The sequence below is a fragment of the Aquila chrysaetos genome, chromosome 12, assembly GCF_900496995.4.
Source record: "Aquila chrysaetos chrysaetos chromosome 12, bAquChr1.4, whole genome shotgun sequence".
Lineage (NCBI taxonomy): Eukaryota > Metazoa > Chordata > Aves > Accipitriformes > Accipitridae > Aquila > Aquila chrysaetos.
Window position 1 is genome coordinate 37,046,790 of NC_044015.1, and position 18,045 is coordinate 37,064,834.

At 38.5% G+C, this 18,045-nt stretch overlaps 1 protein-coding gene across 2 annotated transcripts; it reads right to left on the minus strand.

The window, feature by feature from the left end:
- Positions 1 to 336: 336 nt before the first annotated feature.
- NDC1 (NDC1 transmembrane nucleoporin) lies at positions 337 to 17,847 on the minus strand. 2 transcript variants are annotated; one of them, XM_030033036.2, is made up of 18 exons: positions 17,642 to 17,846; positions 17,422 to 17,542; positions 16,353 to 16,454; positions 15,828 to 16,002; positions 15,192 to 15,330; positions 13,730 to 13,838; positions 12,411 to 12,462; positions 11,650 to 11,782; positions 9,307 to 9,399; positions 7,927 to 8,008; positions 6,878 to 7,033; positions 5,538 to 5,792; positions 5,286 to 5,404; positions 4,989 to 5,039; positions 3,891 to 3,954; positions 2,588 to 2,688; positions 1,470 to 1,630; positions 337 to 599 (listed from the first exon to the last, which is right to left on the minus strand). In XM_030033036.2, exons 1-18 carry the CDS (start codon positions 17,693 to 17,695, stop codon positions 536 to 538), a joined length of 2,031 nt encoding a protein of 676 aa, XP_029888896.1. In that variant the 5' UTR covers positions 17,696 to 17,846; the 3' UTR covers positions 337 to 535. The 2 variants fall into 2 exon arrangements, with proteins under 2 accessions (XP_029888896.1, XP_040983903.1); XM_041127969.1 differs by lacking the exon at positions 16,353 to 16,454 and having other exon boundaries at positions 17,642 to 17,847.
- Positions 17,848 to 18,045: the final 198 nt, after the last annotated feature.

Below are 18,045 nucleotides of genomic sequence, written 5' to 3' on the forward strand. Positions count from 1 at the left end.
TCTGCACACCCATTTTGCTCTGAAGGAATATTTCCATCTTACAGAAGACTAACATGTTTTATTCCTGGGCACATCTGTTTCCTACTCTTAAAGTACACACTTCATCTGCACTAAAAGTGTTATCAACTAAATTTATGGAACACTTAGGCACACTAAGCATCTATGTAAATCTCTACTCAGCCCTTTAACAGGAAAGGGTAGGGAAAGAATACATCGTGAAAAACAGTGAAGGATCTGAGTGACAAAGTAACTCTGATTAATCTCAAATGTCATAGTCTTACATAAAGTAAGAATTGACACTTTCTCATTTGTAAATGATATTAAAAGAAGGCAAGATGAATTTTTAAAAAGTTTTATTATACAAAAGATTATCCAAACCCAGAAGAGCTCTTCTACAGTTCTAAGAGTTTTGTTCTGTGACTTGTACTTCCATATGCTTTTCCAAAAAGCCAAGATAAAAAGGCTCATTAGTCCCACTTTCTTCTTACCAAGAGCGTTGAAAAAAGACAAACGTAGCTGCATCAAAATCTGTTATTTATTCTTTGTATTCCAAGAATTGCTGAAGTCTTTTCTTATGTTCTGTGGACACTTGCACTGCACTAAAAACAACAAATGCAGAACATAAGATTTTACATTAAATGTAATACACCACAAAAATAAAGCCTCATGCCAAAATTAAGTACACATTGAAATCAACAATTACACTGAAGCTAAACTTTAGAAAACCTAGCTGTATGAAAAACCTACGGTCCAAGACAAAAAAAGTATATTAACCCTCAAAACTGTCAATTCTTAACCTCAACAGCTTCCACTACTAAAACACACTTGTCCCAAGAAACCTAGCCTATTTCCTTACCTTTAAACACACACAAGCAATTGTTTAACTTGCAGGAACGATTTAGATAAGAAAGAAACTCTTAAAATTCTCTCTTCTGTATATCGAGCACTTCCAAACTGAGTGACATTTCATCCCCACAGGGAAAGATGGGCAGATACTGCAGGAGTTTCAGTCCCACAAATTCAGAGGCCAAGTATGAAAGTCTGCCTGCTGTGACAGTAGCTGAGAAAGAGCCATCCCACAACCAAGCAGCAAGGGAATTTGATTATTTGGACTTTTCATAGGATTCTCAGGATTCTCTCCCTACAGAACAGGTAATTGTCTCTATTTACTTTCTTTTCAACAGCTAAGATTTATTAAACAAGTGGTATTCATGGACTGCTTTTAAAGAGTCCATGAAAAGTCACTAAGAAAAATTGCCCAGAAATCGATGAATAATAAGTTTCTAAGGAGATCATATATCTATACAAGAATTTTTAAAGGTTCCGTAAATAAAAAAAAGAATACTAAAATACCATGTTAGAATAATAACCTGAAGCGATTTTTGCCGAAACTTCCCTTTTCACAGCTCCTACAATAACAATAATTTAAACTAAACTTAGCAAGCAAGCAATCATGAAAAAGTTCTTACTTCAAGTGTTCTCCAAAGACAGTAGTTATCCGGTATAGTGCTGTTTTCAGAGATGCTCTAAGTGCAAATCGTAGTGTTTTGTAGGAGGTGTCCACCAGACTTCCTGAAATCCTGGGGGGCTTGCTAGAAACATGAGGCAGTTTGAAATGTCTGTCTACAACCTGATTGAGAAAAACATAAATGAACTTGTTTCATCTGTTCAGTTATTTCGTCACGTAACTAGCAACATGTTCATGTCAAATAAAGCAAAAAGAAAGTGCAAGTTCAGAAATTCCACCAAGACACACAAAAACATATTGGAGACTGAGCTTGACCTTGCATTTCCTGGCCATCAACATGAACATAGAACCAAGTTCTATGAAATAAGATTCTCTGTTAATGAGTCTTAAATGCTAAGCACAGCACACACACTGCAGTAGAAATACAATTCTGTCCTGTATTATGACTTGTTTCTTTCAGAAACAAGGGTATTGGTTCCACCCCCCACCCCAGTGCCTGTTCTTGGAATAGATGACTTACACTGAAGAACTTTGATAACCTCTAAATTCTTTCCAAGAATCTCCATTAAGGCACTGTAAAATTATTATGTCAATAGGACACACATAACCTTAGAAACAAATCTGGATTTTTTTTTTAAATACACATTACACAAACATCAGTAATTTGAGAGTAATGTCTTAGTAGAGAAATACTACACAGATCTTATCTGCTGCGATTTGCAATGTCTCCAAGTGCTCCAAATTGCACAAGGAATTGTGTACAGCCACATAAAGACTAAGGCCCAACTATGCATAAAATATAGTATTATAATTGCTGCATCCTTGAAATAAGGTCTTTAACTAAGCACATAGTACTTTTTTTTTTTTAACGAAACATTCCATTAAAAACATGCTTTCTACTTCTACATTTTAAAAAACTAACAAGGTTTTTGTTCAGCTGATTCATAATGCACACAGTGGCAGCTAGCTGGTTTTTTTCGATTAATTGCAGAAGAGTTGCTAAAGTGGTAACAACTTGAATGCTACAACTGGTCAGGAAGGTCAAAATATGGAATTAACAAAACTCTTTCTCTTCTCCTAAACTTGTTCTGCAGTAAGGAAAAAGTTAACAGTTTTTACCTCCTGAAGAGTCAGTAATGTATTCAGGATAGCTGGCAGTGTAGTTTGGACAACTCCAAATTGGTCTTCAGTAAAGGAGGCTGCTACCAAATGAGACAGACCTTTAAAAAAAGAAGTTTGCTATAATTACTGAATTCTCAACTTCTGAAGCATTAACAAAGATCATGGTTTTGCCCAAAGATTCTACTAGTGTGGTGGAATTCTTCAGGACTTCCTGCAGCCAGATGACAGTTACCTCAGCTTTGGCTTGCTTCAGGACTAAACCAGTCACTGGTTTGACAGGTGTACAATAGTTTGAGGTTGATAAGGCAAGAGAGATTATATATAAAATAAATTTTAAAAAAGCATTGGCTCCCTCTTTCCACTGCTCTGATCAGAGCTGCACCTGACATCAACCAAGAGACAGGACGTATTTCACAATTCTTTTAGCCATAAACAAACATTTCCAGATCACTTAACCTTCTTTGTTCAGCTTGTATGAGAACTCTCTACTACTTTGAGGGAAACCTTGATTTAGCTTTAAATCCTTTCTCAGTTTACTTGTTTATCATATTTTTAAAAATTACAACCTATCCTGCTGCCCTTAGTTAACACACAAATGGTATCTTCTGCTTTTCTGCAAACTGAATGTGATTCTCATCTCCTGACTCTATAGGTCCCAACCCATCACCTTCAATCTGACACAGCACAGCATATCTGCCTATAAAATATATTACCCAAGAAAAAGATCAACTTTTGCACTGTCAAATCTAATAAAACATTCCATTAATACCAGTATTTGCTCATGACTTTGAAACAAACAAGAAAATCCCATAGTGCAACCACGTACAGTCATTGTTCTTTTAATTCTCTGCAGACCATCTTTTTCCATCTATTTGTTACTACCTAAGTGCCTCCCTGCCTCAACCCTCTGTGATTAACAGAGAAAGACTCAGAGCCTTTAGTCAGAAAAGCTGTTGTAAAAAGACATCATAAATCTGTTACTGGAAAAAAAATGTAAAAGTGATACATGGGTTCACATGGGAGAGAAGCAACAGAAATCAAGTTTAGGAATCTCTACCAAACCTCTGCAGAAAATAAACTAAGAGATCTCACGTGGGATCGCAAAACTAACACGTGAATTAGACCTTTATTCATGTTGGTATCTGAAATGCAGTCAGGTTTTTGTCAAAATAGATTCAAAGATTTTTCTTCCTTTACATTTATAAAGCACAGAGCCCCAGAAATTTGGAATCGGATCCTTTTAGTTGTTGCAGTTCCATGAGCCAACAGAATGGATTACCTGGGAATAGAAATTGCTTACCTTCCAAAGCCCAGATGTGCATTTGGGCATCAGAGAAGACAGCTTGGATGGAGGCTTCTGGGTGCTGAGAAGAAATCAAAGCATTCTGAGAGCACTTTATAACTAACATCACCAAAACTGCAGGTTTCAATTAAGGTATTACACATTGGATAGGGTCATGTCCCTCCCCTCAGAAAAGACCTGTAAGGCTGACAGATCTCAGGGAATACCCAGAAAAACCTAATCTTTTAAGAAACTAAAATTCATTTTGGACAGAAGCTTCCCAGAAAGCTATAGCTATACTTGGGACTTCCAAAAAAAAAGTCCAGTCTATAACTGATCACAAAACACTGCTGTACATGTAAACATAAACCATTATCACATACACAGAAAAGATCTGCATATAAAAATATGATCTCTGCTTGCAGAAAACATTTAAATCCCTGAAAAACAAAGACCTAAATTAGAGGAGGATGCTTCTGTAAAACGTAACTGAGTTATTATTCAATTATGCTAAGAGAAATACCCATTGGTTTTTTGCGTAAACACTATGCAAGTTTAGTTTAAGTGTTCAAGTTCACTTGAAAAGTAGAATCATAGAATCATTTAGGTTGGAAAAGACCTTTAAGATCATCGAGTCCAACCGTCAAGTAGTAGTATATTAGTACCAGTATTTCATAAGGAGAAATTCCCAACATTCTAGCTACCACTTCTCCCACAAAGGAAAGCTATAAAGAATTTATTTGGTACACTGACCTAACAAAAAGCAGTTAAAGGAATTTTAAAATTAACTAGAAGCCGTGTCATCTTACATTAGTATTCCGAGACAATTGCATTTAAGTTCTCAGTTGTGTTTTACTAGTACATGATGCTTTAAGCAAAAAGCAGTTTATAACCAGATGAGTTTAAACAAGTATTATCACTCTTTTTTATGCAGGTAGGGGATAATTCTGCTACGAAACTCACAGTAAGTACAAAGTTGTACTTATGGAAAGCCTTAGATGAAAAGAAAGGTTTTAGAACTGTTGCTATATGGAAAAGGTGCATAGTGCCACAGCAGAACTCATATGCTCATGCATTTCTAGTCCATACTGCTCAGTCACAAAAGATCATGATTACCTTACTGAAGAAATACATTATCAGCACTCGTTTTGACAAAAAGTTTTTTATCTGAAAAGAAACAAAAGATTAAAAATATAATCTGTATTTATCTGAAGGCATGCAAAGTTGCCCCTCCACAACCCTACCATCCTCTCACAGCATAAAGGGATTGGGGGGTGGGGGGGAAGGATTTTTGTTATGTAAGCTAATTGAAGAAGGAAGTATTCATTTAACAAAAATGGAAAGTTCTTTCAGAAGAGACAACACTTAAGCTGCGCGGGCTGCAACCTATCTGTACTGCAACTTTTACTCTACCTGTTGTTGCTTGTTCTGAAGCCACGTGTAAATAACTCTTGGCTGTACTGCCTCACTGCCAACTCCTGCAGCAGAGAGCAGTGGGAAGGATTCATGGTGGGAACCGTTCATTTGCAGATCTACAAGAGAAATACAGTATCTTCAGATAAACTGGTTGCTGTCACTTTAATCCTCAAGATACAGACCTCTGTTGACATGCCTACTACACTTACGACTACAAGGCTAAAAACAGTGCCGTGGAAGAATCTCTACCTGAACCTGACGTCCACAGCTTTGGTCCCCTTCTCGTAACTTGAGGACTTCGGACTGATCCATGCCAAGGAGAGTTTACATCCAGAATTCCCATCTTGCAACTTAAAGCAGGTGAGCTGAAAGGCGAACCCACATCAGACCCAGGTGATGTCTTTAAGGGCATGAAGGATGATTTAACCAGCGAAGACATGGAGGCTCTGGGAGCAATATTAGACCTCTGTGACTGGAAAGACATATCTTCTGTCACAAGGGCTCCTAATGACAAAGAACACACTACATATGAAGACAAACAGCCTGGCACATATGAAATAAAAGATGGGTTTGTTATTTGATTGCTATTTCAACAACCTCTCTATCATTAGAGATTTATTAAAGGATGTTGTTTCCACTGTGGTTTTGCAAAGCAATACACTTCCACATGAAGTGTTTTAAAAGTTCATCAGTTTAAGACCAGCCCATGATGAGAAGAATCCCTGTGGATTTCTTTTTCTCCTTTTGCTAGCTAGCGTTGCTACGCCCTGGTATCTATCTACATAAAGTGTGCTTTTAGGATTAAGTACTAGAAAAAAGGCTACCTGTAGAAGAATGGCAATTTTTTCTGATTCTGCTTGGTATGTAAGAGAAGACACGTCACTCACAAAATCCAAGAAAGAGCAGCACTAGAAGAAATTCACCTCTGACATACCAACAGTCCCCTGCTGTTCCCCAGGCACTTGTATCCTAGGCACTGACTAAGGGATTCAATTACCTGGCACCCTCTATACTAACACAGCTCTGCTGCCAGGAATGATGCCTAAGTCTGGCGTGTAAAACACCCGAAATGCTTGCAGGCTGCACACAGCTCGAGAGTCAGACTGGCTTTTCTTATCCTACATTGATATTAGTGAATCACACAAACATATTCAAAGTCCCCACAACAACAAAACAAAAACCAATTTTACCATCTTAAACTAATTATAAGAGCAGCTATGCAAATTACAAAGCATCCCTTGGCAAGACTTAAGTTCTCCCTGCACGAGGTTGAACCACTGACTAAAACTGTAATAATTAGACTTGCTTAATTCATGCAAGCGTGGAAAAAAATACTGTATTGAACATAACATCATGCAACATAAATGAACTGAGTAAACATGATCTTTCCAGGTTTTCTAGTTATTTTGGGATTATTTCAACAATAATACCTAAAATTAAATTGGGGGAGAGACTTTTTTTGTTTGCATTTATTTACAGAAAACCCTGTGACTCATTTTCCCCATACAACTTAATTGAGACTAACGTGCCTATGTAATCTATTGGTCCTTTCATGCTTTACGAACAATTATGAGCATTTCCTCACATACCTGGAGTCTGTGGAGATACTTTCAGCTCTCCTGCTGGCTGCTTTGCTCTCCCATTTGCTGCTGCAGCTTCCTGCTGTGCGATCAGCCTCTGAGTCAGATCATTCAGAAGGCTCAAACACTCCCTTGATATTGCAGTCCAGTTGTGCGGGTGCCCACCTAGCAGTATGCACACAAAAAGGACATGCAGTAGGTACACTTAACCCAGATGGTCACCCTTCTACCTATTCTGACAGTGCCCATATGCTCTCAGCCTAAGCTTCAAAGTTACAGTACCACTCCATTTCTAAGAAGACACAGTGCATTTTCACCGTGACATTTTATTTGTACTGAGAAGATGAAAACATGGACAGATTCTATCCTCCCGTCAATGGATAACTCTAAAAAGACTTTAGTGAAACCTGCTAAGCAAGCAGGAAACATAGGAAGTTTGGCCCATCAGATCTAAAATCACTAACAACTAAAATGAACAAAGTAGTATCAATGGTGATGGTAAACAGTTCTGAAGTAGTACAAACACTAGAATTCCTGATGAGGCGTAACAAAAAGTTCCTGAAGGCTTTTAAGCCGTTTTAATTGACCTCTGCCATATCTTTGTATATAGCAAGAGGCTTGAATACTAATTGAAATTATAGCCATTGTTTGCTTTCACAACTCTAGCGGTGACTCACTATTTATGCTTGATTTGCCCTCACTCACATCTCAACATTAGGCGTTCATACCCATCTGTGAGATTATTCAGTTTGGACTACATGACTGGTGGTGTCAAGAGGACCGTGCTTTCAGTACGTTAAGACCTGTGTTTCCTCATGGTTGTCACTTAAATCAAACAACAGGCACCAGAAGTCATTTAGTTTAGTAGGTGAAACAATACGAATATAGATGATTAAGCATCCTTTTGGAAAAGGCACCATAGGGATACTTTTACTTATGAGGCCTTCTGGCTTATGTAGCATGCGTCACTGCATTAAATAACTTCTAGAAGCATTTGACTAACACTTTAAAAAAAAATAAAAGAAAAAGAATCAATATGAAATAGTTTTTGTAATTACCTGGCTGACTAAGGCTAAAGACTTCCTGTCGTCGAACAGGAGAATATTGGGAAAGTAACATCAAGTCTTGTAAGGCTAAAAACTACAAAGGAAAATGTTTTAGTGCACACAAGTCCAATGTATTTCCTTTAAAAATGTAGTTATCCATACAAAAGCAATCCCTAACAAAGAATGAGTTCACACAGACTAAAACCAGCCATGTAACAGAAAAAGAAAAGTGGCAAAGGACTGACACATCCCTAGAACCGCTCTGGATAGGGCTGCTGAGTTAGTAAGAGCTTCAGACAACTTTACTGATAAGTCATTTCTTTGGAGCTAAAGAAGATCTAACACCATTTTTTTATCTTAACAGCTAACAGCTCAGACAGAAAGAATCTATGATGCAGAAAAGTCTAAGGAAAGAACTGTTTTTGCAAGCCAGAGCTCAACTACACAGTATGCTACACGGTACTGGACCTCACACTGCTTTTTCATGTGATTAAGTAGTTAATGTGGCAAACCAAAAATAATCAGATTTTTCCCACTATGCAAGATACAATTATAAATTACACACCCTAGTAATGGCTGAGATTATAAATTAGACTTCCTCTACCTTTAACTGTGCTGTACTCCACTCTTCCCCACCCATCATCCTTTGATAGTGCAGCAAAGCTTAAAAAAGGATTCAAATGGATTGCAGCCTGTTATACCTCTAGTCTTATCAGAGATCTGTATAATCAGTAAACGTGGATTTTGCACATGCAGGAAAATATTCTTATCTTTATTTACCTAATACTTCTTATATGAGGTCTCCAATTTTTAAGTATTACAATCAGTAAATCCCATTAATGATTACCATAGTCAGACCAAAATTACTCTCCTTTACTCACAGATTTTAAGTAGCTTTTTAGTATTCTCTTTTTTAAAAAAGAAACACAACTTCCAACATAAATATGGAAATAGTATTTTAATTTCAAGAGAGAACACACACATAAGAACTCAAATATAAGTAGCAGGGGTAAAGGATTAAAAGCGTACAAAGATAAAACACCTGTTTATGTGACGAAGACTCAAAGTTGAAAGAGTTAAAAAACCTGAATGTCACTAACCTGCTGTTTTAACATCAGTATGCACTAACATATTTATGCAGCAGACAAATAGCTCTTACCTCTAATTAAATGAGTCTGTCTTCAGCTCAGAGTGCCACAGTGTGGTGAGCACCAGCAGATGTCACTACTAAACAAATTTTCACCACTAACTGTAACTGCCTCCTTCAGTGTTCTGAGGCAGCTTTTTAAAGAACCAGTTAAAATAACTGGTACCTAGAAGATCTGATTGTATGCTTGGAGAAACACCTTCTCAGCACACACCTAGATAGGAAGATGGTGGAAATTCAATTACCTTTATAATGAGGGGAGGGTTGCTGTTTAAGATTTTAGGCAGGCACTGGTCTGTCTCCTCAGCAAAAGTTGGCTGGACAGGGAAGTGATGCGTCTAAATATAAACATCAGAAGTTGTGTTATACACAGCAAAACACAAGAAAACCTTATGAAAGACCACACCTAAGCTGTTACTTGTCAGATGAATGATGAACTACAAAAGAGCCCACTGCTTCAACCTACTGTAAACTAGCCTGAAATTTCTAACGTAGAACCAAAAAGACTTTACTCCTTAAATTGAGAAATCTTAGAAAATCCAGATATATTTATCTTCAAATACCTTCCATGTACCCACATGATTCGTAGCTAGGGGCGTCATATCATTACGAAAAGACATTTCGCTAACCACATGCCCAGGAAAAACTAGTATTCACACCATATTCAGAAACCAGACTGAAATCTAAACTGTAATGTCTATCTTCAACAGTGTAACCACTCTGGTAAAGAACTGAGGGTTCTTTCACCAAATAATAAAATATTTTTTAAATTCTTCTTTTGCACTGTTTCACTGATAAACTAACAAATTCTTATTTTTATCATAATGATATTCATATTCTGTGTTTTAACAGAATTTCTGTTCTTGTGGCTACAAAATTAAAAATGTAAATAGCAGTGCTTAAATTGTATCAAACATTGCATCTTTTTAATGCTATTTAACATGGACCAGTTTGGGCACAGATTACCTATCAGTTTTGTGTTACTGCACTCATTTTACATATCACAGCTTCATCCTCCTCTGTTTCCAACTGCAAAATTGAAATTTGAGATAGCAATTGCTTTCAAAGTGTTAATAAAGTGACTTCATGCGGTCTAAGTTTACAATTTTGTTTCCTGACTTTTCAGTTAACACTATGCAAATATCTACAAACAGCTTTCAAAGTTTTTTAGCTTATTAAAAAAAAAAAAAAAAATCACGTGGATAAACAAATCTTTTGTTCAACAGTCAAAAGGGCAAGGTCCATTTTATACCTTCACAGCTGGATGTTTCTTTTGTCTTCCAGTTTTATAAGCAATACAATAATTACAGACATTGACACACACTGTTCACTGGTGCTTCAAGTATTATCCTTTGAAATAGGTTGTTCACACCTCAGAGCTGTTGTTGGAGCCGTCTACAGATCCTGACCCATCATGACATCAGTTACGCTCGACTCATTGTTAATCATTTCTCCATGCAGTCACAACAACTAGACCTTTTTAATTAAAGCTAACACTCCAACAAGCAGTGTATGCCATTTCATGCCATAAGAGCGTTTCGCCAGGATTTAAACCTTGCTTCTTTTTCCTACTAATCTGCAGTCCAGTAATGTTTGTGGTTTTTTGTTTGTTTTTTAAAAATCAAGTTAGATGAACAATTTTTTCCTCTGTATTCTTACAAAGAAGTATCTATATTTGTCAACAAAGATCAAGTCTTCTCCAATTCTTTGCTGGTGAGGCTTTCCCCCCGGCCGCCCTCTTCAGTCATGTTCTCACTTTTATTCTAACAAGATTCATTACATATTCAAATGGTCTTTTTTTAGCCATATTAATTTGTAACTTTATGATTGAATGAAAAAGCACAAGTGTCTTAATTCCCAAGATTGCTTGAAGTCTATTTTAATACTGCAGGCTGAATTAGATTAACACGTCTCTGCTTTGGAGAACTGTATACTTTGATAGTTTGCTTAAATTTGAGATTGCTAGAGCTGAGCACACAGAAAACTGACAGCACTTTGTTCTCTTTCCTACTGTAAAATTGGACTGAGAGCTATACAGTTTCTGGATATTATCTTCCCATGTAACCTGTAGCTGTTTGTCACAAGTCTTCAGCTAGTCTCACACTCAAATACAAAATCATTGCATGGAAACACATGCAGAGACCAAGCTAGTAAGCTCTGCCAGACAGCTACGGGCCCTGTGCTGACTCATTGGTCTCTACACCTAAAGAGGACAAAGAACACGGTGCGGACTCCGTGAAGCACAAAGTGGTTCTTTCTTAGGGTGGCCCCAACAGCATCTGCACGGATTTAGCATCAAACATAAACAGAAGGGGGACATGGAAACAGAATTAGAGGAGGAGGTGGAAATAACAAAGCATTAATTTTGTAAGCAGCAGAGGGTTGTCTTGCTATAAGGAGAGAAAGGGAAGGTCAGTTAACGCCCAGGCCTCTCTCAGCTGTTCGGTTATCAGAGATTATCTGTAGTGCATGCTTTGAAAATTCAGAAATTCATAATATGTTATTACCTAGTAAAACTGCTTTTGAAAAGAAAATACTATCTGTGGAACACTGCCGTTATACCTTTAGCACTGTCACTAAGTACTAACCTCTGTAGCATAGATTTTGAAGAGTAACCATGCAATGTACCAGGTAATCAGAAGAAATACACCACATAACCAGGCATGGTAAAACAAGGAGAGATCCAATAAGCCAGTCAGAGTGTCAAGAGGATGCAATTTACTGCAGATAAAACAACCAAGAAGATATAAGTATTTTTATCATGGAAGATGTCTATTGTAAGCCTTACAGTAGCAATAATTGCAAGAATAAAGTTGCATTGGTTTTGCAAAAACAGTTTCTTAAAGATGTTTGAGATACCATTTCTTTAATTTTTCAGTAACTGTGATGAAATGAAGTTAAGAAAAATTAATTAAATCAAAGAAAAGAAATATGAAATAACTATTACAGTTTTAGTCAATTAAGGTATTAAGACTTCAGTTTCCCTATTTTAAAACAAATGGTAGCCATATAAAAATGAAAATATGCCCCCTCAAAGCACAGAAAAGCAGATAAAACACATGTATGAGATTTGGAGAGATTTGCCTTTCTAATATTTTAGATACTTACAGAGATGAAGGAAACTAGAGAGGATTTCTTAATGACTATCTACAAGACGGTTCCTACAAGGGGATGTTGGTTCCTTTCGGATCCATTTCAGAAGCACCCAATGCTCCCCACGTTCTGCATGGGGAGGCAAAGAACCGAGTCCTACTACACACAAAGAACCAGTTGCTAAGCTGGACTTCTTCCGCGAAGGGAGCTGTCAGCAATATGCTGCTGCAAATTTTCAGCACAATGTACTACCTACCTGTCTATACGAAGATCCATTGTGGTACTTATCCATACCTTCGGGATGTAACCTAGGGGATCAAAAAAAACCCACTGAAACAATTATGACACTGCAAAACACATCCACAATAGGCCAAAAAGATGACAAAAATAGAATGCATGTATAGACAAGAGACTAGGCTTGTAACACATGTGCATGAGGAAACAATCTGGTTTTTTTTAAGAAATGGAAACAAGAGAATGATAAAAGGCTTCAGGCCAACAACTATACATTGAGAGATGTAGACCGTATCTTTTATTGCTAGCTTCTCAGCACTGAGTTATTTGTGTTTCCTTACTAACAAAATGGGGTTAATAGCAATCTAATATTAATTTTCACTACAGCTCAGGCAGCAGCAGAGTGCTTTTAAAGACTTAATGGAGACCTATATAGAACCACCATACTTCTTATTTATCCCCTAATGTGAATAAAGTGGAAATAATTCTAGCATATTTTGACAGCATTTAGGAGGATAACTACAACCGTAACACAAAAGTTTCCTGATTTTAGAAAGTCCAGTGCAATCGCTTTCATCAGCACAGATTTTTTTACCACAGTTTTAAAGACCAACCTTAATTTTCATATCGGAGGGAGCCATACCCAGCTTCCTTCAAATAATATAAAGAGCACTTGAGAATAAAGCAAAAGTCCTAATTTTTACCCCCAAAATAGTGAAAATATAGCAACATTACATATAGCAAAGTCATGCCCACTGCTGGTATGTCAGGTTCAGCTCTGTGACGCTGTATTTTCAATACCAGGCAATGGAAGGAGCAGGCATGGAGATGTTTATCCATGTTAAAAAATATTCAGGAATATTTAAAGAAAAAAGGGAATATAAATTACAGACTAAACCATTTTTTTTTAATTGCACTGTGTTTTCAGATTTATGATCTTTTTGCCACAAATCAGGACAGGTATGTAAACAGTGGCCCAAAGCATCAGGTTTTAAAACATACACTTGTGAACCACCAGCTGATTAGAATTTGGTAGCTCCTTTTATATGCAGGTTATTTCACAGATGCCTGCAACAAAATTTCCTGCACAGAAGAGATCACCAGAGACAATAGTCTGTTTTGGTACAGTGACCAAACACAGACTTCAGGTTAGAAAACTATTGTTCCCCACTCCCTTCTCCTTAAAATACTGTCATCTTCTTAGAATGTTATCAGCTAGATAATAAATTCATATAGGAAGTGTTAATCTCTTTGAAGAGACATTTCTTATATGCTAAACAAGCTTCTGTGAGGCTGTAAGACTTGAGAGAGAGAGAGAGAGAGAATTTCAGGAACCCTTACCAAAAAAGTAGTATGCGACACAGAAGTTTCTAACAAAATATAGCGATTCCACACAAGTGTGCTTAACGAGGAGAGGCAAAGCTCTTCTGAAACGTAAGTACTTGTATTGCTAAAACCAAACGAAAAATAATTTAGTATTCTGCATTCAGAAGAAATCAATGAAATGGTAAAAAAAAACACCACCACCAAAAAAAACTCCACAAGGTACTTGAAAACCTGAAGTCTAGATGAATTAAAAAAATTAGTTTAAGGCAATTCCAGGTGTTACACCTACTATTTACTCTCCCAATCTCTTTTTGCCATTTTATAATCATCTCTAGTTCTCATGCCTTTTCCTACTTGTAGCAGTATGAAAATGGAGGATGGGGTAAATTGACTCTAGAAGAACAAACTAGAAGAATCCTATCTACTGCAAAATAAACAACAAAACCCCCCCAAAGAAGGCATATTTAATCTACTAGATATCATTTAGATTAGAAGTGTTCCATTAAAATATAGGGAAAATTCAGACAAGCATGAGTTACAGAGTCAGTAATCCTCCAAGCAGCGAAACCAGTGTAATACTGACACCATTCTGCATACAAATTCTGTCTTTCCAAAGGACTAAAGCAACCCGTCTGACACTATATGCAAATGAAACCAAAGTGATTTATTGTTTCACTTGGCTAAGCTACATTAAAAAAAAAAGGGAGAATTAACAATATTCAAATAATATAATTTTTTTTAAATTGCTGAAATGATGCTTGGTTTGCTGATAAATTGAAGGTTCATGACTTAAAAGTTTTCCACTAATACAACCAACCTTGTTTAAAGATACCTTTTGCCAAATGGCTGCTGTGAGGCTACAGCAACAGAAGAAATATTTTTAAGGTGATGTTTCACAAGCCACTCCTCACCATTTTGCACTGGTACAGATTTCTGTGGAACTGCTAGAGCCTCCTCCAAAGGAAGTAATGGAATCTCAGTTTCCATAGCACTACATGCAAACAAGCTTTGGATGTTGAGCTTTAAGCAAGATTTAATGTGCTATTTAGACTTTAAGTGAGCTGGTACCCAGTTACAACTGATAATATGCATTTTTTTTTTTTTTTTTTTTTACTCTCAAGATTTTCAGCTTTTAGGTGACCTTTGTTGTCAGTTCCAGGAGTTAATGTTCAGTTTGTGTATGCTGTCTTTTTCCTGTAGTTCACTTTCTGCAATGGTCCACCTCAGCCAGCTTTTAGCATGCATGGAGGGGTGTAAATTTTATAGTCACAGCATCCTGGATTTCTGTGTTCATTTGAAAGGAGGAAAATGAACACTACCAGCATTTAAAGCTAACTGAGTGTACGCTTTATCTATTAGTGAAAGCACGCCAACAGACAACTGCTACTACCATATTCAAAGATATAAACTATCAAGGCTTTTTTGATCACTGTTTTACTTAGACATGTATTTCTGCAAAGGTGTTTAAACCTCTTACCTGTATGACTGGAAATGGCAAATAATTCATATTGTTAATAAGATACAAAAGACTATAACTGTATCCCATGAAAGCTCCAGAAAGTAGAAAAAAGAGGTGATGCTCATTTAGGCACATCTGAGGAACAGCATCATCTAGGCTAAAACAGGAAAGTTAGAATTAATTCTGAGTTCAAAAAAAATAAAGTCATTCTAGCCTTAGGAAGTTCAAATCAGAAGTTTGATTTTACTTTTCTGATCAGTAGATATGATGATATCTCAGTAAGTTTTTTCTAAAGTAGGAATCCCACCACCTATTTTTGTAATTTATGCATGAGGATGCTTCCGGTATTTATGAAGTATGTCACATTAACCAGAAGACCAAGACTTAGCCTAAGTGACAACCAATTTGTCATCATTCAACTCTCCATTAAGAATCCTGGCAATTTAGTTTTTCTGACCCAGTTACTTCTCTGTGCATTGTAACATTTACAAAGAAGGGTATTTCCTATTCTTTAATAAAGGATATCAACACATAATTGCTTATTTTTTATAGTACTCAAATTTTAGATTTTTTGTTTGAAAGAAGCCATCAGTAAATACATTTTACAATGTAAGTTCTTTACATAATCTATCTTTAACACACACAAGTAATTACCTTTCTGAAGGGGTACAGGGCACAGCAAGAAACTGGAACTTCCCTTTTGTCATAACTGCAGCGCACCAAGCAACCAACATTCCCATTACAGCATGAACAACTGAATGGATAACTTGCTGAGGGTGAATAATTTTTCCTATCAGAGCTAATCGAGAGCAAGGTATTGATGGCACAACTGTAAACAAAAGCCGAAAGTTAATTTTCATTTCTTACTGATAAAGCCCTTCATTAAAGAAAAAGAAAAAAACCCCACCAAACCATTGTCACCAAAGAACTTTTCACAGTTGGAATCAGTCGCTAAAAGATAAAGATATTAATGAAGTGGTTCAGCTAAGAGGGTCTTAGCCATGAGGCAAGCAGGAATCTGGGATGATTTACTTAAAAATAAGCTTTGCGTATTGTCTATACTAATTTCAAAGGAAATCTACCAACATTAAGTAAATCGAATGTAAATACAGATCTCTTTAAATGGTCATCCTATTTAGTTTGGGTATCACAGACATTTCAGCAATTTACATAACCCACCTGCATAAAACTCGACGTTGAAGATACTTATTACTAGTATTACCACAGACATAAGGAGGATACAAAAGATGACGTAGGAAGTATATAAATCATTGAAAGAATCTAAAATTAAAAAAAAAAAAAAAAAATTGCTCAGAAGATTGCAGTAACACAACAGTGAACAGAAAAGACCACTGAATCAGTCAACAATAATCCACTAAGTGCATAACGGGAAGTAATGTTCAAGGGACTCTATAGTCTCACACCAGATGTGCCCAGCTGCACAACATTTCTGCATAAAAGCATACTTAAGTTTCACAGAACCTATTTTACACACTTATAACTGGTTTTCTCATAAGTGAACACTAAGAATTTTGTTTAAAACAAGAATCTTTCGAAGTGAATTAAACTATGGCTCAACTAACACAGCTTCCTTTCACTTAATAAAAGCTGCAACCATACAGCCACACTTAAAAGGTAAGCAATTCCTTACAGAGTAAATTGCTTTTGATCGCTTCTTTTGGGCTTCTGTATTTCCAAAGGGGGAAAGAAATCACGGGTCTCTGCCTGGAGCAGCTAAACTATCACAGGTATCAAGCTTCCATCTAAAAATCTCTCCATTTTCTGTGTGCGCACTCGAGGGAAAGTTATGCTCACCACACAGAGCGGCTATTTCAGGAATTTCACCTGTCATTCAATGCACCAAAGTTAGAGGAAACTTAAGCTCTTTATGCAAACAGCAGCTGCACGGGGTGGAAAGGGGAAGAGTGTCCAAGTACTTCGGACAGACACCTCCGTCGCTTTTCCCTGGAGGATATACTTACGTGCGCTTGCAACTCTTACTTGTACCTAGGGAGGATTATGGCTATAAGGAACGCAGAAACTCACAGTGAGACAATCTCCACTACAAACGGCAGGCAGACGCGAGAGGTGACGAAGGGAAGGCAGCACCTCTGTGCCCCGCTGACAGGCCCCCTCTCCTCTTCCCAGAGCCCCCCAGCAGGCCGTTCCCAGCCCCACTCCGCCTCCCAGCGCGCTGCAGGCCGCGTTTCGCCGTTCCCGCCCCCCAGCCCCAAACCGGAGCACCTACTCGAGATCCAGCGCACCGGGTGGAAGGGGTCGAAGCCGCTGAGGACGACGAAGGCGGCGGTGCAGACGGGCAGCAGCAACACGGACCAGGCGACGGCGGCCGCCACCCTCCAGCCCAGCACCTGAGGAAAGCGGAGCGTGAGGGGCCGCGGGGGAGCGGGGGAACGCCTCCGGCCGGCCGGCCGGCCGGCCGCCCTCCCTCCCTCAGGCCCCGCACTCACCTGGCGGAGCAGGGCCCGCTGCCGGCCCGCCCCCGCCTCCGCCTCCGCCTCCATGACGGCGGCCCGGCGGCCCTCACCGCCGTTCAAAGTCTCCGCCGTTCAACGGCCACCCCCGCCGGCCTCACGCCACTTCCGCCGGACGCCGGCGGTCAGCAGCCAATGAGAGGTGAGCAGATCCATTTTCCCCGCCCCCCCCCTCCGAGTAGGAAGCGACCTCCCGGCTGGCGTAGGAGGACGCCGGGACCCGGTCGCAGCGGACATGGCGGCCTGAGGCGGGCCCCGCCGTACCGACGCGGGGCCCTGCCCCGCCGCTTCGCCCGCCCCGGGGAGAACACGGCTCCCCCGGGTCCCTGCGCGACGGCAGAGGCCCGGCAGGACCCGTCCGCGCTGGCCCGAGGGGAAAA